Source organism: Myotis lucifugus, unplaced genomic scaffold (assembly GCF_000147115.1).
Source record: "Myotis lucifugus unplaced genomic scaffold, Myoluc2.0 scaffold_126, whole genome shotgun sequence".
NCBI lineage: Eukaryota > Metazoa > Chordata > Mammalia > Chiroptera > Vespertilionidae > Myotis > Myotis lucifugus.
This window is the reverse complement of record NW_005871174.1, coordinates 3,571,347-3,595,922: the sequence shown is the minus strand read 5'-3', so window position 1 is coordinate 3,595,922 and position 24,576 is coordinate 3,571,347. Positions and strand designations below refer to the sequence as shown.

General features: G+C 37.6%; 1 protein-coding gene across 1 annotated transcript in view; it reads right to left on the bottom strand.

The window, feature by feature from the left end:
• COL24A1 (collagen type XXIV alpha 1 chain) overlaps positions 1-24,576 on the bottom strand; it is a 281,993-nt gene that overhangs the window by 10,470 nt on the left and 246,947 nt on the right. The window contains exons 51-57 of the mRNA XM_023758248.1: positions 24,505-24,558; positions 23,728-23,790; positions 19,544-19,597; positions 12,698-12,733; positions 6,142-6,177; positions 6,013-6,039; positions 264-329 (exon numbers count right to left, since the gene is read on the bottom strand). Coding sequence (XP_023614016.1) covers positions 264-329; positions 6,013-6,039; positions 6,142-6,177; positions 12,698-12,733; positions 19,544-19,597; positions 23,728-23,790; positions 24,505-24,558 — 336 coding nt within the window. The remainder of the gene's footprint in view (positions 1-263; positions 330-6,012; positions 6,040-6,141; positions 6,178-12,697; positions 12,734-19,543; positions 19,598-23,727; positions 23,791-24,504; positions 24,559-24,576) is intronic.

The window sequence follows — 24,576 nt, the reverse complement described above, 5'->3', positions numbered from 1 at the left end:
CATTTTGTTATTTTCTTTGATACTACCACATTCCTTATAAAAATCCTTTAATAATATTACATTTTTATTTTAAATGTATCCCTTAAAAATTCTATGTATATTTCTATTTATTAAAATCACTTACTTTGTCCTTAAAATGGCTCCATTATTTTAAATCTGTTTTAAGTATAATATTTGAGATAAACCCACATGTTGGCCTCCAAAAAATTTCTGTTTAATTTGTATACTGAGACTGCCAATGTAAATAAAGCTAGACATATTACCTCCATCTGTAGGGCAGTATGTGATTCAAACAAGGCTTGAATAGCAGCATTGATATCCATTTGTTTCTGTGTAAAACAAAACTATTTTAGATCAGCAATAAGATCAACACCAAGTGCTCTAAAGCAAAGGCTGTAAATTCTGAAAGCACTGCTGTTAAAAGTATACTAGACTTAGTATCTGAAAGGGGTTTATACCTCTATGGTTAGACAGATCTTGCAAATATTACCTGGCTATCTGAAAGGACAATATGCTGCCTTCATCCAAATTTCTAAAGTCTCCTAATTAAAAAAGGCCCAACTCTAGAGCTTTCCAATGAAAAACTATTTGTCGCTGCTGCATGAACACACACACAAAATTACTCAAGAGGAAGAAGAATGAAATATGACCCCCTCGGTTAATAAATTGTAAAGTGAAGAATAAATAACTGTAGTAATTTTTGAGTTACATTCTTGGAAGGAAAATAGAATAAATACTACTGTGTTGAGGTAGTCACATTAGTTTAATCTGATACTTCTGCGGTCTTAAAAAACAATTTCTAAAGTTGGAAAATGTACCATTAGTCCCCAAAGAAATAATACAATATAAATCCAATCTCCTCCTACATTTAATAAGAGATATTTTTAGAGAAAGACTCAGCAAAACCATTAGTAAAAATCTTTCTTGTGTTTTAGTTTTTAAAAAGGTTGGAAACTGAGAAGCATGAGTTGAGAGAAAGTTCTGAGAAATGGCATCTGTATGAGCCAATCAAGCAATCTAATTTCTTTCAGAATGATTGTACTGCTAAGATAATCTTTTTACTTGGAGGTCCATATAATAGAAACTGTTTTCAACAGATCTTTCATAGCTCATGGTTGGTAATTTGAAAAACTATTTAAAATGATGGGACAATCAATAAAATGCATTCTTCCTTGCCACAACATGTGGTTTTCATATTGGAAAATAATTGAATCATTCTGTATACATATACTGCCAAACACTGTGATACAAATTGAGGATAAAATGGTGAGCAAAAAAGAAAATTGCTCCTGTGGAGCTGAAGTTCAAAGAGGGAAAAAGGCATTAACCACCTCACCTCAAAAGTACATAATTACAAATTGTGGTATGTGCCATTAAAGAAAAGAACATGGGCCTATAAGAGAAATTAGGGATTCTGAATCAACTCTGGAGGATAGAAGAGGTTTGGAAAGGAGAGACCAGGGAAGGCTTCCTTGAAGTTGTGACTTCTGAGCTGAGATATGAAGAATGAATATGATTATTAGAAGAAGGGGTTGGGAGGGCTTTGTAGGCAGAAGTAACTAACAACCTTGCACAAAGGCCATGAGACAGAGAAGCATGGCCTATTCAAGAAGCAGAAAGGGTTAGCCTAAAAAGTTCTGTGCAGTTTAAATAGTTTGAACCACCATGTTTATGTGAATGGGCAGATTTTGGATATGAGTCACACAAAAATATTGGCACTAAACATGGACAACTGAATTCAGTAATACACAATAGCCACCTTCATATTTTCCAGTTGGTTTGTAATTAGGGCTTCAATCTTGCAAAACCTAGCATAGCAGTTCTAAGATATTCAGACTTAGGATCCTTTTGCACTTTTAAATATTAGTAAGGGCTGTAAACAACTTTCTTTTATCTGAGTTATAACTTTTGATATTTACCATAGTAGAAATTAAAACAAAATTTAAAACTTGTATTAATTACTTTAAAACAACAAATCCACTATATGTAAATACAAACTATTTTTTAATGAAAAGTAATTAAAATTTTCCAAAACAAAATAGTAATAAGCGTGGTATTGTTTTACACTTTGTTCATCTCTTAATTATCTGGACTAATAGGAGATAGCAGATTCTCCTATTTGCTTCTGTATTTAATCTGTTATATATTATTTTAGTTGAATTATATGAAGAAAGATGGCTTTATAGAGATACACAGCTGGAAGAAAGATTATTTTAGTATCTTTTCAGATAATTTTGGTATTCTTTCTTAAAGTAATTTAAAAAATATATTTTTATTGATTTCAGAAAGGAAGGGAGAGGGAGAGACAGAAGCATCAACCACATTGGAGATCCAGCCTGCAACCTGGGCATGTGCCCTCACCAGGAATTGAATGTGACCTCCTGGTTCATAGGTCGATGCTCAACCACTGAGCCATGCCAGCTGGGCATGGATATTCTCCTTTGATACTATATCAAAACTTGACAAGTGGTAGTTTCAATATCAATAGAGAGATAGAAATTAAAGAACCAAATTCTGTAGTTGAAAGACATAATAACTGAAATGAAAACTTACTAGAGAGGGCCCTAGATGGTTTGGCTCAGTGGATAGAGCCTCGCCTGTGGACTGAAGGGTCCAGGCTCGATTCCAGACAAGGGCACATACCTTGGTTGCAGGCTCAATCCCAAACCAAAGAAGATTTTGAATAGACATTTCCTCAAATGAGATATATAAGCCAATAAGCACATAAAAAGATGAACAACATCACTAATCACTAGGGAAATGCAAATCAAAACCAAAGCTAGGTACCACTTCACACCCATTAGGATGGCTATTATAAAACCAAATGGAATATAACAGGTATTCTCAAGATGTGGAGAATTTAGAACCCTGTGCATTGCTGGTGAGAAAGTGAAATGGTGCAGCTGCTGTGGAAAACAGTACAGCAGTTGTGCAAAAGGTTAAGCAGGGAATTACCACATGACCCAGCAACTCCACTATGCTGAAATGTACTTAAAGCAGGGAGTCTTAACAGATGTTTGGACACCTATGTTCATACCAGCATTATTCACAATAGCAAAAATATGAAAGCAATCCAACTGTCCATCTGGACAAACAAAATGTGGTAATACACACAATGACACACACTACAATGTGGATGAACCCTGAAGACATATGTTTAGTGAAATAAGCCAGTTTAAAAAGGAAAAATACTGTATGACTTCACTTCCATGAGGTACCGAGAGTAGCCAAATTAATAAAGATAGAAAGTAGAATGGTGGTTGCCAGGGGCTAGGAGAAGGGAGAAATGGAGAATTATTATTTATTGAATATAGAGTTTCAGTTCTGGAAGAAGAAAAAAATTCTAGGCATGGTTACACAACAATGTGAATGTACTTAATACCATTAAGCTGTACACTTAAAAATTATTAAAATGATAACTTTTATGTTATGTATATTTTACCACAATTAAAATAATAAATAAATTAATATGTTCATTATCCCTTACACCTAACCAGCTCACTTCTGGAAATTGGTCCTATAGATATTCTGTGAACTGGTATGTATACGAGTAACACATTTGTACTGTTTGTGTCAGGAAAAGATTGGGAACAACTTAGGCACCCATTAACAGACGCCTGAATGGATGAATAAATTGTACATTTTGAAGTGAAATGACCATGTTTCATTTTGTGTGTGGCAATAAAAACACAATGACTTTTAGTAGATTAGTAGTATACAGCTTGGTGCTGCATTTATGCCAAGGTACCAAAAATTTTAATCACCATCAGTGCAAATGTCAACTCAATAAAAAAGGGCAACTTTTATCAATAGCCATTGAAAAGGAAAAAGGTCATAACACTTGGCCACTCATGGATTTTGTTGGCAATATCTATAATCATATAATTTCCAATGTATTCACAAAGCTCACTTCATGCCTGACCCATAGTAGGCATTTAATGTGTTGACTGTTAATTTTTCTCAAGGGTAGCCTTTAGGGAAGGCAGGCCCAGAGAGACTATTAAGATAATTTGCTTTGGAAGTCATTCAACAACATTTAAGAGCGCATATCTGAATGTAAAACGTACATTAGGTACAGTGAGGGAATCCCAAAGGAGTAGCTTCCTCCATGTATTCTAGTTAGAACATATTCTTACATGAAAATCACTTACTGTTTATAGAAAGGTGACATAAAATAGAATACAGAGAATGAGTTATCAGATTGGGGAGACCAACAGGGAGACCAGGAAGCTTCATTATAACTTGGGGGAGTATAATTGTCACATTTCTCTCACTTTTATTTGAATGAAATGTGGACCTGGTCAGGGCACTCCAGTATTTTGAGAATTCTTATTTTCCAGGCATCTTAAAATCACTGGATGATGCAAACATTGATGGGATGAAACTGATGTCAGGTCACACACTTCTCCAGGTTGAAGTAATTACTTATTCTAGGGGACCAGGATGGTACCAGCAGTTGTAACCGCTCAAGTCACCAATCCAGGTTTCACAGTTGACCCATTAGTTAGAATAATTGACTTGAAAATTCCTTATCTCATTTAATGATTTAAATGATTACTGTCCCCCCCACATCAGACACAGACATATATACACATCCTATTCTTCCCTTTATCCCACCAATCATTTTTGGTTAAGTTTGACTTCTTGTTTATTTCTTTGTTAGTTTTTAGGTATCTTACCATGTGCCCTGAGTTTTGGTCATCACCATGGTAATTCAAAAGCACCATCAATTTATGTCCCTTTTCCTGAAACACTTCCCTCTAGCTATTCTATTTTAGGAACTTGAGTAACTTACTTTATTGTTAAAAGGGAATGAGATTAGAAATTTTCAAACTTTTCTTATCTTGACCCATGGTAAGAAATACATTTTACATCATGACAAGATTCACACAAACAAACATATATTTAACTGAAAAGTTTTGCAATACAATTTATTCTTACTAGTGGAGATATACTGATTTTTGTTTTATTTATTTATTTTTTTGCTTTTATATTGACCCAGGGTGAAAGGAAGAACAGAAAAGTTGACAGTAATTTGAAGATTTAAAGAAAGACATCTGCATTGATATTCATTCCAGGGAAGGTTTCATTAATCAGATGGACAGAAAGGGGGAGTAATTTTTAAAAATCATAGAAAAATGAACCTCCCATTTCCAAGGAGACAGTCTTCCTTATGGCACTTTGCTTGAAATTTATTCCCTACCCTGATGAAAAGCTGAGAGGGATGAAGAGTTCCTGACTTCTGTGAGTAGGCCATAATGATCAACCAACTAGAATGCCACAGATCCAAATGACACTAGAGAAGCACGTGGAAATAAGTAAGGCTTGGAGGGCATGGGACTGGCCATTGTTTGGGATAGCGTCGCCAACAGTGGATCTCATTTATGCAGGAAATCTAACCAAGGACCATTGTATTTGACCAGGATGCTGTAGGGGTGGGGTGTGGGTGAGGTTGGGGATAGAAGGAGATCCCTTATAGATGGCAGGAAGATAAAATGGATACAGAATACAAGGGAAACAAAGCTAGGAACATGAGAAGCCAGGAAATAGTACCTGACAACGAGGCAACAGAAGCATTGCCTGAAAGATAAGGGAAGCAAGTTTTGGGTTGTAATAGGTAACAAGAAAATACATAAGAAGTCTGAGGGCTTCTATAGCCACCAACAACTGGGAAAGATTCATATGAAGCTTAACAAGTGAATAACTCTGATTGGGAAAAAAAAAAAGGAGAGCTAGGGACCAGATGTAGTAAGAAATGGAGGGAGTTAATATTTTTTGACCAATCATTATGTCAGGCACTGTGCCGAGTGCTTTACTTCTTATTTAAAGCCATCTCTATTTTAGAGACAAAAAATCTGAGGCTTGGACTTGATGTTATTATAGCTGGGAAGATTCTATATCAGATTAGCAAAAAGAACAGAGGCAGGTAAGAGGGGCATGGAGGGAGTTAACGGGAGCTTTAGAAAGTTAATGAGTCACTAAGAAAAAATAAACAAAACCAAGAAAACTTACTCTTGGGCCTGGTGCTCCAGGTGGACCCTATGACATAACAAATTAAAAAAAAATTATTCAGTAGATATCTCAAGTCAGGCAAGCACATAAGCCTCAATGATACACAGATATAAATACAAATAAACTCACAGGAGGCCCTGGTTGACCTCTTGGTCCTTGGGGACCCTAGAAGAAATGGAGACAAAGCACAATATGTATATATTATGCTTTTGGTTTGATATAAACAAGACAATGAATAGTCAATCTCTAACATTGCCTTTTTGTGTGAGGCAAGTCTTAAGATACAGAGTTGTATTAAAATTATATGCTCTTGCATTGAGTTATCACCCACATTCATGAACAAACCAGATATTTATTTTCATGTTTTACTTATATTAGAAACTGAACTTATTCACATTAATAAACCATCATAAATATACCATTTAAAAACGTTAATACTAAGTATGTTTTTCCCATTATTTCTATCTAACATTTACCTAATTGTCAAAGATGAAAATTTCATTCTTAGATATCTCTCTTTCCTTCAACACCCACCTATAAGTTGGTTACCAACTTTATTGATTTCACCTCTAAATCTTTCCAAAATACCACTTCTCCATCCTCACAGCCCTATCTTAGTTCAGTGCTAGTCATGTTCTGTGAACTGAATGTTTGTTTCCCCCAAATTCATATACGGAAGCCCTAATCTCCAACGTGACGGTATTTGGAGATGGGGCTGTGCAAAGGTCATGTGGAGCCTTCCAACAATATAACATTTATTAGTTCTTTTTTTATCGATTTTGCTAACACACCAGTAAGGAAAAGTAATGAATGGTAGTGGTCTTTTAAGAGGAGACACAAGAGAAATGATTTCTCTCTACCATGTAAGGATATAGCAAGAGGGTGACCTTCTGAAAACCAGGAAGAGAACCGACCCTCCATCAGACTTGAAATCTGTCAGCAGCTTGATTTTGAACCTCCCAGGCTTCAGAACTGTGAGAAATAAAGGCTTGTTGTTTAACCCTTCCAGCTGATGGCAATTTGTTAAAGCAGTCCTAGCTGAGACTCCATGTTTTGCCTGGATTGATCTTCTGATTTCCTGCCTGAATTTATTCTCTCTACTATGCTAACTACATTCTACTTATAAAATGGAAATCTAATAGTGTAATTACTTAGTTGAAATTATTCAATGGCTCTTTATTGTTTAGACGATAGAGTATAAACTTCTGAATTGTGATAGTCACCATTTATTGGGAACTCACTAAATGCCAAATTGTATGCTATATTCCCATTTTACAGTCAAGAAAAGATAGTGGTTAAGTAACCACAAATAAGGGGCCGCTAGGATTAAAATTCAAGTCAATTGGATACAGAAGTCTATGTTTTTAGTTAATGTGCACCTGTGCCTCTCTTCAAGGTCTGGGCCTCACTTCCACTTGCTCACCCCCGCCCCCCCAACATATCCAATACTCCATCTATAACCAACTACTTATAGATCTCTGAATCTTCCAAGTTCTTTCATACATGTATTCTTTTGCATGTACTATTTCCTGTCTAGGACTGTTCCTTCTTCCCTTTTCTGTCTGTTTAACTCCCATCCTTCTTCCAAAACTTCTTTACTGGTAAAACTCGATACCGAACTGCCAACCCCATGTCACCTCCCTCTTGCTCAACTAACCACTTATTCTTCATTCCACAATACATAACACATTGGAAAGTCCCCAGGGACCCTTGAAAGTGAGTTAGTCATCTTTTCATTTTCTGAAACAATAATATTGCCTAATACACAGTAGGTGTTCAAAAGTTGTTATTGAATGAGAGAATGAATAATATCAAAATTAGCTATATTAATTTAGAAATTAGAATAGTTAAAACATGCATAGCAAAATGTGAAAAGTTAGTTGACATTTTCCAAAATAAAACAATAATAATCACGATAGAATGGGGGTTACCAGAGAGGAAGGGGGCTGGGAGAATGGAAAAATGGGTTAAGAGGATCAGATATATGGTAACAGATGGAAACTAGACTTTTTGGGGTGAGCATGCAATAGAATACACAGATATTGAAGTATAATGCTCTATACCTGAAATTTATATATCGGTATTAACCAATAAAATTAAAAAAAAAGTTCACTCAAAATTTGCTTTACTTTATGGTCAACTGAATGTTAAGACTATATTGTGTCAAATTTAGATTATGGTTAAAGTATAAAAAAGCAAAAGTTATCTTCTGCTGAATTTTAAATAATATTGTATTAAGCATGCTTTATTGCCAAAGCTGTTAATTTTAAATATATTATGACTAGAAAAAATAATACATAGTAACTTAAAAAGGGTAGAGTACTCCAATACCATGCCTGCTGGGCATGTCTTTGCATAATATATCATTATAACTTAAAGTAGAGAATGTATAGAACATATACCTCAGAAGCTACATGATAAGTTACAGAAGGCTGTCTTGGAGATAGCCTTTTAAATATATAGAGGCTCAGAGTTTGGCTGTGTGTGTTTCTCCATTCTGGATCAACATGGTAAAAATAAAGTTGACATTTCACCCCACTTAGCATATTTCTGACATTTGCAAAAATCTCGCTGATGGTTCAGTACAAAATATATATCTTCTTTGTGACTTTGAAAGAGATATTTATCACAGAAAGAAATAATTACTTATACTGCTGATTTTATTGAGTTCATTTCAGCTTGTTTCCCAGAATAAGTCATATCACCGCAAATATGCTCAAACAAAATACTTCAAACAAGACAGGGCAGGACAACCCCAATCTGCACAGAACAGGGCAATTGCCCAAGTAAAACAAAATGTTATTCCAGCAATATAACATTTATTAGTTTTTTTTTTATTTCTGTTGCTAACACACCATTAAGGAAAAGTAATTCACTCTCTTTAGTTATTATATAAAGCAGTTTATAATAAAACTCAATTGTCTATGTTAATTTTTTAAAGGTAACCAAATTAAGGTGAATAGTTATGGTGGTTTTGGCTATAGTGAAAGCACCACCTTTGAAAATAGACTTTCTCTTGATTTAATTCTAGAATTTACTGATGATTCTCTAAAAATAACATGTTCTATCATTAGACTTTGAAAATAATGATACGTGCATATCCTTGAACCAGAGTATTTATGTAAATACAACCATGATTTAGCTCCATAATCTTTAAGTTGGCGTAGCTAAACAGAGCTTTCCTTTTCTCCTTTATAAATTGAGAAGCTTGCATTATGGGATGTTTATCAACAGCCCTGGTCTCTACCCACTGGATTCCACTAACTCGTCCTTTCCCCTCCTCCTTGGGCACTGGAAGTTTGAACCTTAATTATGAAGAGTGCTATGGTAACCCACAGAGCAAAAGACTAATAAGTATATTAATTCAGGAAACACTACTCTACTAGCTTAAATTGAAAATAACTATTAATTTTAGGGAATAGTATGCATTTATTAATCAATTCACTTCTCAAATAGTGCCTACAACATGGCGAGCTCTGTTCTGGACATGTAACCAGTAGATCAGACAAAGTTCCCTGCTCTCATGAAGTTTAAATTCTAGCACAGGAGACAGGAAATAAATAATTTCAATTAGTTCTAACAGCCATGAGGAAAACAAAACTGGATATTATGAAAGAAAATGAGCAGGAATAACATGACAGAGTAGTCATGGGAGGTTTCTCTAAGATGATATTTGAGCAGTGACCTGAATAATGAGATAAAAATTAGTCATTTGAAGAGGAGGTGAAAGAATTTTCTAGGTAAAAGGAAGCCATGTTCCAATGAATAGAAAGACATTCATTGTAGTTGGCAAAGAGAAAATGGTACATGCGAGTGGAGAAGTAAACAGGGCAAATTCCTGTAGGGCCTTGTAGAGCAGGTGAGGAGGCATAGGGAGGCTTTAAGGAGGAGAGTGATATAATCGGACTTATATTTTTACAATATTACTCTAGTTGCTACGCAGGGAAAGGGTTTTAGTGGGGAAAAGTGGAAGAAATAAAAAGAGGGCTGGAGTCCAGGGGAGACTACAGTGCCAGGGCTGAAGAATGAGGGAAGTAGATGGATTCAGAATAGTAATTGGAGCTCATAAGAATTAACTTCTACTTTAAAGGACTGTTATTTATTTATGTTCTATGCTTTTGTTCATTCTTTCATGAGGGGCTTCTTTATTTTTCTTTTATGTAGAAGCTCAGACTCTTACAGCTGGAAGTAGGTATGCTCTAATTCTTACTCAGTGCGGGAGTACCAGTCCTGTAACCCGGAGAGACAGCCAGTAGGCTTCTACTGAGAGATCCTATCTCACAAAACTATCTTGTGAGATTCATTATTATATTACACAGGTCATTATAACATTGAAATCAGGCTAGCATTCCATATGTTTAGTCAATAAGTACCTACTTTGTGATAATTATGTGTCAGGTACTATGATAGACTGGGAATTATGTGGTATCACAAAACTCACGATCTTTCAGGGAACAAAGCACAGAAAACGAAAACCCAATACAATAAATAAGCCACTTAAATTTTATTTTCTAGAGCTACTCACATATATTCCTTCTTCCTCAAGGCAACCTTTCAAATATCTGAAGACAACTATCATGTCCCAACACCCCAAGCCTTCTCTAATTCTTTTACTAATAATTTATTAAAAATTTATTGAATACTCATATAAGACAGACACTACTTTAGGTGTTGGGGACACAGTATTAAAACAAACAAACAAAATTTCTGGGTCATGGAGCTTACTTCTAGTGAGGGGAGATATAATAAGCAAAAAAACCCCCCAAACTAATAAATGGGCAGCATGTCAGGTGGTAAGAAAATAGGTCAAGGAAAAATAGGAAATCTCAGGCAGGTGGGAGGATTGCTATTTGACATTGACTAGTCAGGAAAAGCCTCTCTGAGAAGGGGACATGTAAGTAAGGCACTAAAGAACAGTCTCCAGGCATTGTACTTGGTCCTGGGTATTCTGTCCACAGGTAGCAATGGGGTGAGGCTAAAGCATCAGCAAGTCCACCCTGAGCGGGTTATCTTTAAATTGAAACCTCAAGATACATAGGAACCACAGGGATAAATCGTATGGATGAGAAAAAGCAAGTGCAAAAACCAGGAGATAAAGAGAGAACAAAGAGAATGAGAGGGATGACCAAGCTGCAGTGTAGCAAAGGCTAAATATCCCAGATATTTCAACTGGATTTTTTTAGGACATGGGTGTCCGATACACTACCAACCTAAGAGAGCCCTCCTCTGCAGGTACTTTAATTTTGTCCATGTCCCCCGATGGGGGTGGCCGTATTTCTTTCAGTGCAGCCTCAGACTGCAGGCAGGCATAATCCATTTGATTTGTAATCCATCAGAGCCACTAAATGTTTTTTTTTTTTTCTCACATGAAATAGTTGTGAAATAGGTACTTGAGGTTTCCTAGTCCTGATGGAAGCTTATGTTCCAGTCCGGGAGGGTGGGGCAGGGAGGCAGCTGGAGACAGACGGGTTTGGAAAATGGGCTAATTCCAAGCCCCCCACATTTCCCTTTTCCCTTTCCTCCCCTGCTGGGGGATATGGCTGCACTGTGTACATACATCCTTGCTTCCTGTTCTAGTAAGCCTGCTGAGAAAATGTGAGAAATTTCTGCAAATTAAGCACATCTATTTTAACACTCTTTGGGGTTTTGGGGCTCTCTGAAATCACATTATTTCCATTCTTTTGCTAATTAATATAATTGTAACTTTATTATTCTGCAGCCCAAGCATACCCCAGGGTGAAAAACAAAAATCTCAACTGTCACTATGTAATGTTATTATCTTTTAATCAAGACTTTACGTCTACCTTTAAGTTTATTCTATGTGTCTTCTGTTCTTGGTTTCAATCCCCTCCATTTCACTCCGTGCCTGCCCTGTTGGTGGCTGCTGCTTTAAAAATTCATTTATATCTGTTGGGAAAATGGCTCCTTTACAGAATATCTTCTTTAATTCAAAAGAACTGGCATTCCAGAAAAGTAGGAAATAGTGCCATTTAGGTCCCCAAATGGCTGTGTATCTGTTTGCTCAGCCGCTCGCCATTGTTTCCAATGGGCTGAAATACACAACTAATGACTTGCTTCTGCTTTGCAGACCTCTCAGCTGCTGGCTGGACACAGTGGGTGGCACCTAAAGCGACCTGGCAGTGCTCTGGCAGCACCTGTGAGGAGGCTATCCTTCTCCTGATGCCGGGTAAGGCAAATATTCCATTTCACACAGGCACCTGGGAAGGATGTGACAGGCAGGTTCTTAAATAAGTTTAGGATTTACTAGTTTTCACTACTCTATACCACATGTTAGTTCTACTCCTTGAAAATTATTGTTTTACTTTTATTCCACAAGAATCAGATACATAATAATGAACACATCAAACAAGGTCCTTGCTTTCAAATAGCTTATACACAGTGATGGCGAACCTATGACATGCGTGTCAGAGGTGACACGCGAACTCATTTTTTTGGTTGATTTTTCTTTGTTAAATGGCATTTAAATATATAAAATAAATATCAAAAATATAAGTCTTTGTTTTACTATTGTTGCAAATATCAAAAAATTTCTATATGTGACACAGCACCAGAGTTAAGTTAGGGTTTTTCAAAATGTTGACACGCCGAGCTCAAAAGGTTCACCATCACTGGCTTATAGCCTAGTGACAAGTGATTCTACAAACACAAATTCAATTAAACTTACAGTTTCACCTCTAAAGCCTTTGTCACCTCTGGGTCCCTAAAAGGAAAAAAAAAAGATGTTATTTAGTGTTATTGATAGTTATTTACCAAACATAGTTGAGGTTGTTTACAGAAACATAACAATTTGTTTTTAATCTAGCATGACTTGTTTATACATTTATATAAATTCTAGTTGTTTTCTTTTCCTAAGGAAAAAAAGAGTAAGACAAAAACAAAAACAATCTATTGATTTATCTTGCTGTCTGTTTTGCAATCCCTAGCTCCACCTTAAAGAGAGACAGGGATAACAGCTACATATTTATTCAAATAAGTCCAAACAGCTGATTGACAGTCCATTACAACAATTTAGAAAGGAAATTATAGGTTAAATCCTTCTATTTGTTTTCCTCAGGCCTTGAAAAACCTTGTTTCTAGGGAGGTTTCCGCTTCTATCCTCTTCTCATTCTATTCCTCCTCCTGAGCTGATTCCCAATGATGTGTTATATACATTTGCATTCAGTTTAAAATACGTTCTAATTTTATTTCAAACTTCCTCTTTGACCCATGTGTTATTTACAGGTGTGTCATTTAATTTACAAGTGTTTGAAGATTTTCCTAGTATCTTTCTAGTTTATAGACTTTTAGTTTAGTTCCATTATGGTCAAAGAACACACTTTATTTGACTTCAGTTTTTTTAAGTTTAGTAAAATTTGTTTTATGGCCCAAAATATGATCTATTTTGGTAACGGTTCTATTTGGTAACGGTTCCAACCTTGTGGAAACTATATATACAGTTTTTTAGTAAAAATGAGATCATACTACTCATCTTTTCTATAACCTGGATTTATACCTTTACAATATAATATGAATATTCTTCCATACACATTCCTTTAGATAATTATAATTTTAATAAATTGTGATATTTTATTGAATTTCACATTAGATTTTTTCTAACTTTTGTCATAATAATTAATACTGTGATAAATATCCTTATGCTTAAGAAAATTCTGATAGAAATTGCCCTGACAGATTATTTGAAATTGGAGGCACACCTGCAATAAATGGGAGTGTATATTGCTTTTGAAATGTGCATGTTCTGCCATTCTTTGTTAATCTTGCAAACAAAAAATACTACCTCATTTATTCACCATTTGTATTACTTCTTTTGTATTTGCTATGCTGTCCTTAACCCATTTAAAATTAGGATGTTAACTTTTAAAAATTTATTTTAAGATATGTTTACATATTTTGTTACACCCTCCACCACCTCCAACCCAGTATGAACAAGTTGGTACATATCTCATTATAGATTATTCTAATAAATATTGACAAATATGTTTACATATATTTGGAATGATTGGTCAGGGTTTATAATATTAATATCATATTATATACTCTTCTATGCGTCATATTTTTCATACTTAACAATACATTATAAAATAACTGCAAGTCAGCCAAACTAGATATAACTAATTTATTTAAATATTTGCATTATCCTATATAATAAAAGGCTAATATGCAAATCAACCAAATGGCAGAACAACCGGTCACTATGACGTGCACTGATCACCAGGGGGCAGACGCTCAATGTAGGAGCTGGCCCCTGGTGGTCAGTGTGCTCCCACAGGAGCCTAGCCAGAAGCTGGGCTCACGGCTGGAGAGCGCAGTGGCAGTGGCGGGAGCCTCTCCCACCTCCGTGACAGCACTAATGATGTCCACCTCTGGGGAGCGGGGTAAGCCAGCAGTTGGACATCCCCTGAGGGCTCCTGGACTGCAAGAGGGCACAGGCTGGGCTGAGGGACCACCCCCCCTGAGTGCATGAATTTTGTGCACCAGTCCTCTAGTATTCCATAAAATGGTTAGACCACAAGATATTGAGCCATTCTTCTACAGATGAACATTCATGTGATTTCAAGCTTTTTTGCCTATACAAACTGTGCTATGAAAAAAAATCTTTTAAAAATCTCCTTAGTGTATTAAGTGTTTTTTATTCCTATGGGATAAATTCCATTAAGTGGAACTGCTTGGTCAAAGGATATATATATCTACATTAATAAAAGAGAAACATGCAAATTGGTGTCACTCTGCTATGCCCACCAGCCAATCAGGTGAGTATGCAAATTAACCCAACAAAGATGGCGGTTAATTTGCATATGCAGGCTCGGAGCGAAGACTGAAGATGGCTGAAGACTGAAGACGGCTGAAGATTAAAGAGGCTTGGCTTCTCTGCTGTGGTTGGAGCGAAGGCCTGGGTCCCGGGTGCCAGAGGAAAACTGGTGCCGGCAGCCAGGGGAAGGAAGGCCTATTGCACGAATCTCTTCGTGCAATGGGCCTCTAAAATATATATTAATAGTTATCTTTCTATAAAGGCTGTAATTCACATTTCTACCAGTGATAAATGAGAGTACTGTTCTTCCTACATCCCTTTCTGAGAGGTTGGATATAATATCTCATTATTACCTTAGTTTGCATTTTCCTAACTAATAGTTACATAGCATCCTTTCAAATAATTATTGATCTTTTGAATTTGTTCTTTGTTTTTCTATTGAGTTTTCTATTTTTTTATACCAATTTCGGAAAGCTCTTTATATGTTAGCCCATTATATATTGTATGCTTTGCAATTATTTTTCCCCAATTTATACAGAGGTGGACAAAAGTAGGTTTATAGTTGTGAGTACATGAAACAGAGTTTACTCTTATATTATTATTTCTTTTACAGTTTTCAGATTTCCTATTTTATATAAAAGGTCTCCCTAACCCTTAAGCTATATTCTAGTTTTCTAGATAACTTTCTAAAAATTTTAATTGTTTCACTTTTCTTACATTAAAGTATTTCAAAGTTCATCTGGGATTTAAAGAAAAATTGGGCAAAATAGGGTTTGAGTTTCTTACATGGTGGTGGGACTAAAAGTAAACCCATCTCCCTTCCATGACACCGGGGTAGGAGTGCACATGTGGTTGGATCCTGGTTGACAGACATAAGACAAATACAATGGGAGGCTTCTGAAAAAAAGTTTTATGTTTCCCAAGATAGAGTTATAGATCACTTTTCACTTTGGATAATTATGTCTGGAAGTGACTCCTCAGAAATGATAGCCATCTTGCTATAAATGTAATTATGAAGCCAACGTTGAGGATGGTAGAGTAGAGATATGGAGATAATCTGTTCTTGGATAACATGATTGAGTCATTAAATTAACCAAATCTGAAGTCCCTTCCTACCTCTGAGCTCCCCATAATATAGCATAAACTTCCTTACTGATAAAGCAGTTTGATTCAGGGTTCCTATTACTTGAAGCCAAAATCATCCTAACTGATATACCATTTTTGCTATAATTAAATTCCTCTATATATTCTGAGATCTAATTCTGGTCTCTAGCCTATTACACTGATGTATTTGTGTATTTCTTTGTACTACCATGTAGTTGCATTTATAATGACTTTAAAATAATGTTTTCTCATTTAGAAAAGCAAGTCTCTCATCCCCTACCACTGTTTTCTTTCACAAAATTTTGGCCATTCTCAACTGCTTATTCTTTCATAATAAACTTTTCTTAGAAGTTTCTTTTTAGTATAGAAAAAATTGAATATAAAAAAATTTGACATGTATGCTGAATATTATAAGGTCCCTAAGGAACCATTTATAAGCAAAACACTGTTAGGCATTTTAACTGCATCATTTCTTTATCATGTTTTCCTTGACCAATTAATATTTCACATTTTTGACAGAGTTCAACCTTCCATAATCAGAACAGAATGTGTTCCAAAGTTTGCTGAAGAACCACCCACTGAAATATGAGAATTCTCCCTCTTACAATGCCCCACTTAGACTAGGAGCTCTGAATGGTAAATGCTGAAAGTCTAGAGAAATGTCGTTATACATTTAATTTTTTAAATTAAAAATCCAGTAAATTTGGCAGTGAATTCTTTAAATTTACCAAAGAGAATAGTATACTTAACACTATAAGTATAACATGGAAGCATCTCATTTTATATTTTAAAACTTTGTGTCTCTATAACACTTTTAAATACTTGAAAACTTTGATTCCCTGTGGGGGAAGCTTTCTTCTCCAAGTCTCAATTTGCCTATTTCTACTGCATTCTTGCTTTTGTATGTTTAGACTATTATTAGAACTATAAATCTCTCTCAAGACCATCTCTCCAACATTGTCTTATTTTTATCTTATTTCATAGCCAAATTTCTTAAGGCACTGGCATATATTAACTATCAGTTTCCTTTCCAAACAGCTTGAATGGGTGGAAAGAGCACCGACCTTGAAATAAGAAACATCAGCTATGTAATTCCCTAGCTTCATCACCCTGAATAACTAAGAGACCTCAACTATTTCCTTATGTCTTAAGTGGAAAAAATAATATTCACTCCCAAAGTTTGCTGTAAGAATTTGAGAAAAACTATCCTATATAATAAAAGGCTAATATGCAAATAGACCGAATGGCGGAACAACCGAAACAACTGAACAATTGGTCGCTATGATGTGCACTGACCACCAGGGGGCATGTGTGGAACATGGCAGGCGTTGGCCCCAGCGGGATGGTGGAGCAGGTGAGCAGGGGCGCCAGACCAAGGTGAGGCGCCAGTCACTGTCATTGGGGCGAGCCTCTGGTGGTTACTAAAAATTTTTTGCTCCTGTGCATTGTGGTCCTGCCTGGTGCTTGCACCTGTTGCCGGCGCTGGCCCCACTCACACCCACTTCCAGCATCAGAGCTGCTGCTCACACCCGCGGCCGGTGCCTGACACTGGTCACGATCACTTGGCGCCATCAGTGGGTGTGAGTGGTGGCTGCTGGCTCTGATTGCCCCTGAGAGCTTCTCCACCTCCCCTGCCCCTGAGGGGCGATTGGGGCAGCAGTCACTACTTGCACCCACTGATGGCACCGGTCCCACTCACATTCGCTGCTGGCGCCGGCTCCAATTGCGCCACACTGTCAGCGGGTGCAAGCGGGGCCAGCACGGTCAGCACATGGGAGCAGTGGCAGCTGGAGAGGGGCTGCTGGCAGACAGGGGAATGGGGGCCATGGTGGAGGGGCTGGACAGGGGCACTGAGGATGGGCTGAGACCAGCCCCTGTGCCTACTGCAGCCTTGCGGCCCATAGTTCCTTTCAAGGTGCACAAATTTGTGCACTGGGCCCCTAGTCCTATCTAATAATAGACAAACATGGTAATTGACCATACCTTCGCTACGCCTCCCATTGGCTAATCAGCGCGATATGCATATTAACTGCCAACAAAGATGGCGGCTAATTTGCATACTGCAGGCAGGGAGGGCCAGCGCGAGCCGCCATCTGGCCCCGTGTGCTGCCTAAGCCCCGCCCCCAGCCAGGACCCCCGTGTGTGGGCATGGGCGGCGGGACCCTGCGGCCGTGATCATGATCGGAAGCCGGGCTGCAGGCAAGGTGGCACCCCGGGACCCAGGAGCCCGTTGGCGAGGTCTGCAGGCGAAGCAGTGATTAAGCTATGAGGGGGAAGGTGGGGGGCGGAAGGAGCTATAGGAGCAGCTCTGGCCGGAGACTGAAGACTCTCGCTGGAGCGAGGAGCAAAGACTGAAGTCTCCAGCTGCAGGGAAGACTGTGTCCAGAGCAAAGATGGAAGGCAGTGGCCAGAGTGAAAGTTTCGGTCCTGGGTACCAGAGGAAAACTGGTGCTGGCAGCCAGGGGAAAGAAGGCCTATTTCAGGAATCCATGCAACGGGCCTCTAATCTATAATAATCCTATATAATAAAAGCCTAGGTGGCGTCATGCGTGATGTCATCACAAGATGGCCACCACAAGCTGGCCGCCACAAGATGGCTGGCAGGGGAGGGCAGTTGTGGGCGATCAGGCTGGCGGAAGGGCAGTTGGGGACAAACAGGCCAGCAGGGGAGGGCAGTTGGGGGTGAGATCAGGCCTGTAGGGGAGGTCTGTTGGGAATAACCAGGCCTGCAGGGGAGGGCAGTTAGTAGTCAATCAGGCCGGCAAGGGAGCGGTTAGGGAGCGATCAGGCTGGCAGGCAGAAGCGGTTAGGGGCAATCAGGCAGGTGAGCAGTTAGGAGCCAGCAGCCCCAGATTGTGAGAGGGATGTCCGACTGCTGGTTTAGGCCCAATCCCTGTGGGTCCCAGATTGGAGTGGGTGCAGGCTGGGTTGACGGACACCTCCCCACTGTGCATGAATTTCGTGCACCAGGCCTCTAGTAAAAGCATAATATGCTAATTAGACTGGACGTCCTTCCGGACGTCCTTCTTTCCGGACAAAGCCATAGTGGGTAGGGGCTGCAGCAGAAGTGGCAGAGGCCCCCGGCTGCAGTGGTGGTAGGCGGGGACCAGGGCCAAGGCCCTTGCATGAATTTCATGCATTGGGCCTCTAGTTATTAAATATTTTTATCTACTTCCTTCTTCACTGTTATCTGTAGTCTATCTTCTAACACAACTTATTCTCTAAGATCACTATTAACTACCTCCTTGAAACTCATCTAGCTTAACTTTATACTTTTCTGATTTTCTTATTCTTATCAATGATTTCTTTCCTTTATAGTGGGCCCTTTATATCTTAGCTGTCTGCTCTTCTTTTGCTATGCTCTTTTCTTAAGAACTGATTCTTTTTATTGCTTTAGTGATCACCACTATGCTTATGATGCTCAAACCCTCCTCCTCAACCCTAGTTCTATTTTCCTTTAATGGATACCTCACTATATGCACCTTCTTCATTATACAAATGATTTCTAAGTTCTCAGAAATCACCTTTCAGATCAAAATGTACATCTATTTTGCCCTTTGCTTCTTAAATACCCAGGGTGATCCTTTGTGGAATACTTTAGAAATAAGATTAAAGGGAAAAAAGATGAAAAAATGACCTGTGTTGTGATAAACTTACAGTTCTACCTGTTGGGCCTGTTATACCTTCTCTGCCAAGGGGGCCAGTGTTTCCCTGTAGGAGTAAAAGAAAACAGTCTCATTGCCAATATAATTCAGAAAAATTCTAGAAAATTTCTTGTGCAATGGTAAAATAGTCCATGTCTGCATAACTTTAGTTTTTATTATAAAATCTTATAGTATTAACAGAAAGCACAGTAATTTTGATTTATGTGTGTGACACAATTCTACATCCTACATAATAAAAACCTAATATGCAAATTGACCGAATGGTGGAACAACCAGTTGCTATGATGTGCATTGATCACCAGAGGACAGACAGTCGACTGGTCAACCAGTCACTATGACATGCACTGAGCGACCACCAGGGGGCAGACGGTCGACCGGTTGCTATGATTTGCACTGACCACCAGGGGCAGGCGCTCCAACTGATAGATTAGCTTGCTGCTGGGGTCCGGCCAATCAGGACTGAGTGAGACAGGCTGTACACACCCTAGAGCCCTCCCATGGCCCCTACCTGTCTGGTCAACCTCCTGCATCCCTCCCAGGCCCCTATCATGCACTGGTGGGGTCCCAAGGCCTGGTCTGCACCCTTTCGCAATCCGGGACCCCTCGGGGGATATTGGAGAGCCAGTTTCAGCCCGATCCTGCAGGCCAGGCTGAGGAAACCCAATGATGCACGAATATGTGCACCAGGCCTCTAGTATTATAATACTATCCTATCAGGAGAGTTACATTGGTATAATTCCTAACAAACTGATAAATCAGTATTATAATTTTTATGTATTGGTAACTTCAATAATGCCATTTCATATGTGTGTCATTATATAAAAATGCAATTAGTTTATATAAAAAGACTACATAGAATGATAACAAAATTTTGCATAAATTACTTTATAGATGTTGAGGAAACAGATGTTTGAGTGACATGTAACATGGAATTAAGAGAAAGTATGAGAAAGAATCAGAGAGCAGCAAATGTGACAAACTAAACTTCAGTTTCTTCATCTATAAAATAAGAATGCTTACTTCATAGGGCCACTGTGAGAATTAAATGTGACAAATGATTTTGAAATGGTAAGCTTTTATTTGATTATTATGATAATGTTAAATAAGCTAGATCTTTGTTCTATTTCTCCCAAACTAGGTATAGAACCTATCATTTCTTAATGAATGTAAACTACTGATTTTCATTATTTTCCCTCAACCTCTACTTCAACTTCCACTAGCTGCAAATTTCATACTTTCTGGCTCACTTATGTATTCCAGGTCAAATTTCACACTTTGACCTGGAATACAAAATGTAGGTATCTAACAGGATTTCTCTTTTCCCAACCATTGGTAAGGTACAAAAAATACTACCAGTTGAGATAATTATAATGCCATGCAGCCCATTAATAGATAGCTTTAATATTAAGTTGGCCTAGAATGAGAAATTACCCAACACTCTAAAAGTAGTCTAATTGAATCTCTTAAACACAATGATTTTGTGTGGTGAACACACAATTCCATGTACAGATGATGTATTATAGAACTGTACACTTAAAACCTACATAATTTTATTAACCAATGTTGCCCCAGTACATTTAATAAATTTTAATAAAAACCAAAATGGTTGCGTTGGCTCAGTGGGTAGAGGGTTGGCCTGTGGACTGAAGGATCCTGGGTTTGATTCCAGTCAAGAGCATATAACTCGTTTGCAGGCTTCATCCCTGGCCTTGGTTGGGGCATGTGCAGGAAGCAACCAATTGATGTCTCTCTCTGTCTTTGCCCCTCCCTTCCACTCTCTCTAAAAATCAATGGAAAAATATCCTTGAGTGAGAATTAACAAAAAACACACAACCCCCCCAAAAAAGATTGACTTTAAGTAATCATTTGTAAAGATGATACCCAACTCAAAAATCCACAATCAAATCAAGAGAGATGATTTCTTAACCTAATCAAATAGATCCTTCAGATTGGCTTACCACTGGAAAAAAAAAGTAAAGAAAGCTTTCATCTAATAAATGTAACTGTGATATGACTCTCTGAAATAATGATTTGTTAAAAGAATGGAGAGATAGTCCAGCCAGCATGACTCAGTGGTTGAGCGTCGACCTATGAACAAGAGGGTTGAGGTTGGATTCCCAGTCAGGGCACATGCCCGGGTGGTGTGCCTGCAGAAGGCAGCTGATCAGTGATTCTCTCTCATCATTGATGTTTCTATCTCTCTCTCCCTCTCCCTTTGTCTCTGAAAAAAAAGAAAAAAAGAATGGAGAGATATACATGGACTCTATAAAAAGTAGTCCAAAAGAGCCAAAAACTGTCTGTTTATCTAAATGTGTCCAAAAAATGAGGTGCTTTGGTTGGTACCAGTTAACTACTAAATACGTATTTGAAATGGTGGATAATTAATCCAGATTTCCTACTTTAATTAATTAAATTTCCTTAATTATCAAGTATTTATTGATTATTGAGCAAGAACTATGCACGAGGCCACTTAATAGCCATTTTACTTATGCAATTATTAAGAAACCTTCTAACATATCATTTGCTTACTCAGTTGTGGATTCAAATTCTGGCTCTTCTACATAAGAGTTTTTGAGCCACAGACTGTTTCAGAGACTTAGTTTTCCACCTGTAAAATGGGGATAATGGCATCTCTCAAAAGATTTTTATGAGGATTAAATGATATAAGGGACACAACTGTACATCAGTACCTGGTACATAATAGTCTTTGGCTAAATATTAACTTATCAAGATTTTTCACTTAACTCTGTAGTGACTTACCAAATGAATATCCACATTTGCAAATTAGCATCTGTGATCTAGTTACCAAAACTTTAATATTGATGAGCTGATAAAATTTCTGGAGCTGCAAAGCAATATAAGCTCAGATCCTGGCCTACAGATACCTAGTAGTTGGTAAGACTCTGCTTAGGGCAGATGCTAGGCAAGCAGCCAACTTCTCTTTGATAATACCAAGAAAGAAGTTAATTATTGAGAATGTAATAAAATTAGAATGAATGGGTTTTAATTAGTGGGGAACTTAATACATGTAAGAACTTAGAGCAATATTTGCCATAGAGAAGCCTATCATATATAACCCACTTGTGGATAATCAAGAATTGCACTTTATATAAAAGCACCAACTTTTCATGGTTCTTCAGAAATCATAAAAATAACTAATAAAGTTGCACCTGAAGAAATGTTGAGAAGGGGTCTTTAAATAAACATTTCCCATGACAACATGGCTCTTTGTATTACTGAAAAGAATTACTGTGAGAGTTAGGGAAGAGGTGCAGAATTTCAAAAACTTGACTTTTAATTTAATATTCTGCACAAGACAGTGGTTCTCAATTGTAAAGTTCTTCCTCAAGATTCCTTTCTCCTGCATCCGAATCACTTTCCTTCTTCCTCTCTCTGCTCACTCTATCCACCCTTGCCCTAGTAGCTGCTGTAAGTCATACAGGTATTCTACTACTGTCAAACCATAGTTTATTTCATTTCAGTTTTATGCATCATCTCATCAATTGGGAGACGATGGTTAATAAAAACAAAACATAAAACCAAAAAAAGTAAAAAAACAAAAACAAAAACAACTAAACCCAAACAAACCAATAACCAGTAGCTACTAGTGACTTATCTATCCTGTTTATATTCTCAACGGTTTGCAATTCCAGGCACTAAACAGCTAATTGGAGTTTTTCAGACCCTGATCTTTGCAACTCTTTAAGTAATTCTTCATCACTCTCTTGGGATGCCCACCCTTGAGCTGGGAAAACATAGCTATTGGGAAATATTTTTCAAAGTGCGGTCTGAGGCGCTCTGGTCATAGGCAAGCCCCTGCAGGTGGTGCATGGAGGTGGTCTCTGGTTGTATTAATGCGTATAACATAACACAGCTTTATGTTTTTGTTCCTAGTGTGAGTTAATAAATACATTATCCAGTATTCACATTAATTCTTATAATTATTTTTTTAAAGTGAGAACTGGAAAGTGTGGGTGGTCTGAGAGGTCTTTTGCTCAAACTAATATATGAACTGAAAAAGGCTGAGAACCTCTGCATGTGCTTTAGTGAGTTTCTATATTAAAAATCATTTTATTAAGTCATTAATTTGGAGTATATTAATTTTAGAGTTCTTAATCCCAATTCCTATAATCAGCAAAGAATCACAATTTCTGGGCAGAATGACTTTGTACTCACTCTCTGTCCAATAGGGCCTTTAGGACCTGATATTCCAACAACACCAACATCTCCCTCAGGACCCTAGAAATACAATAAAAAACAAAAAGTCATTCTTTAGCTCTGTAGAAACATTTTACACATGAAATAATCTCATATCAACATACTCAGAATTGCCTTTAAAAAAATGGAATGTGGCCGAAACCGGTTTGGCTCAGTGGATAGAGCGTCGGCCTGTGGACTGAAAGGTCCCAGGTTCGATTCCGGTCAAGGGCATGTACCTGGGTTGGGGGCATATCCCCGGTAGGAGATGTGCAGGAGGCAGCTGATCGATGTTTCTAACTCTCTATCCCTCTCTCCTATCCCTCTCTCTTCCTCTCTGTAAAAAGTCAATAAAATATATTAAAAAAAATGGAATGTGATAGTTAATGATGTCTATGCTGAAGTATTTTGGAGGAATTGTACTCAGGTCTGCACTTTACTTTAAAATGAATAAAAAATGGATTGAGAGAGGGATGGACAGATAGATAGGTACATGATAAAGCAAGTAGAGTAAAATGTTAATGGAAAAATGAAGAAGGGACAAAAGCAAGTTATTCAATAAAACTGCTGGGAAAATATATAGTTGCATATGTTTTATAATTAACATATTTATAACTCAAATGTATAACTGTACTAACTGAAATTTGGCAGATTAAAAAAATAAAAGCTCAAATCAGAGACTAAATATTAGTATTTCAACACCTTTTTTTTCTAGATAGCTAGCTAGAAGACTAGCAGAAAGTTATGCAAGCATACTTTGGGGCCTGGGAATCCTTGGAAACCTGTCAAACCTTGAACACCATGTTCTCCCTGCAATATAAATAGATA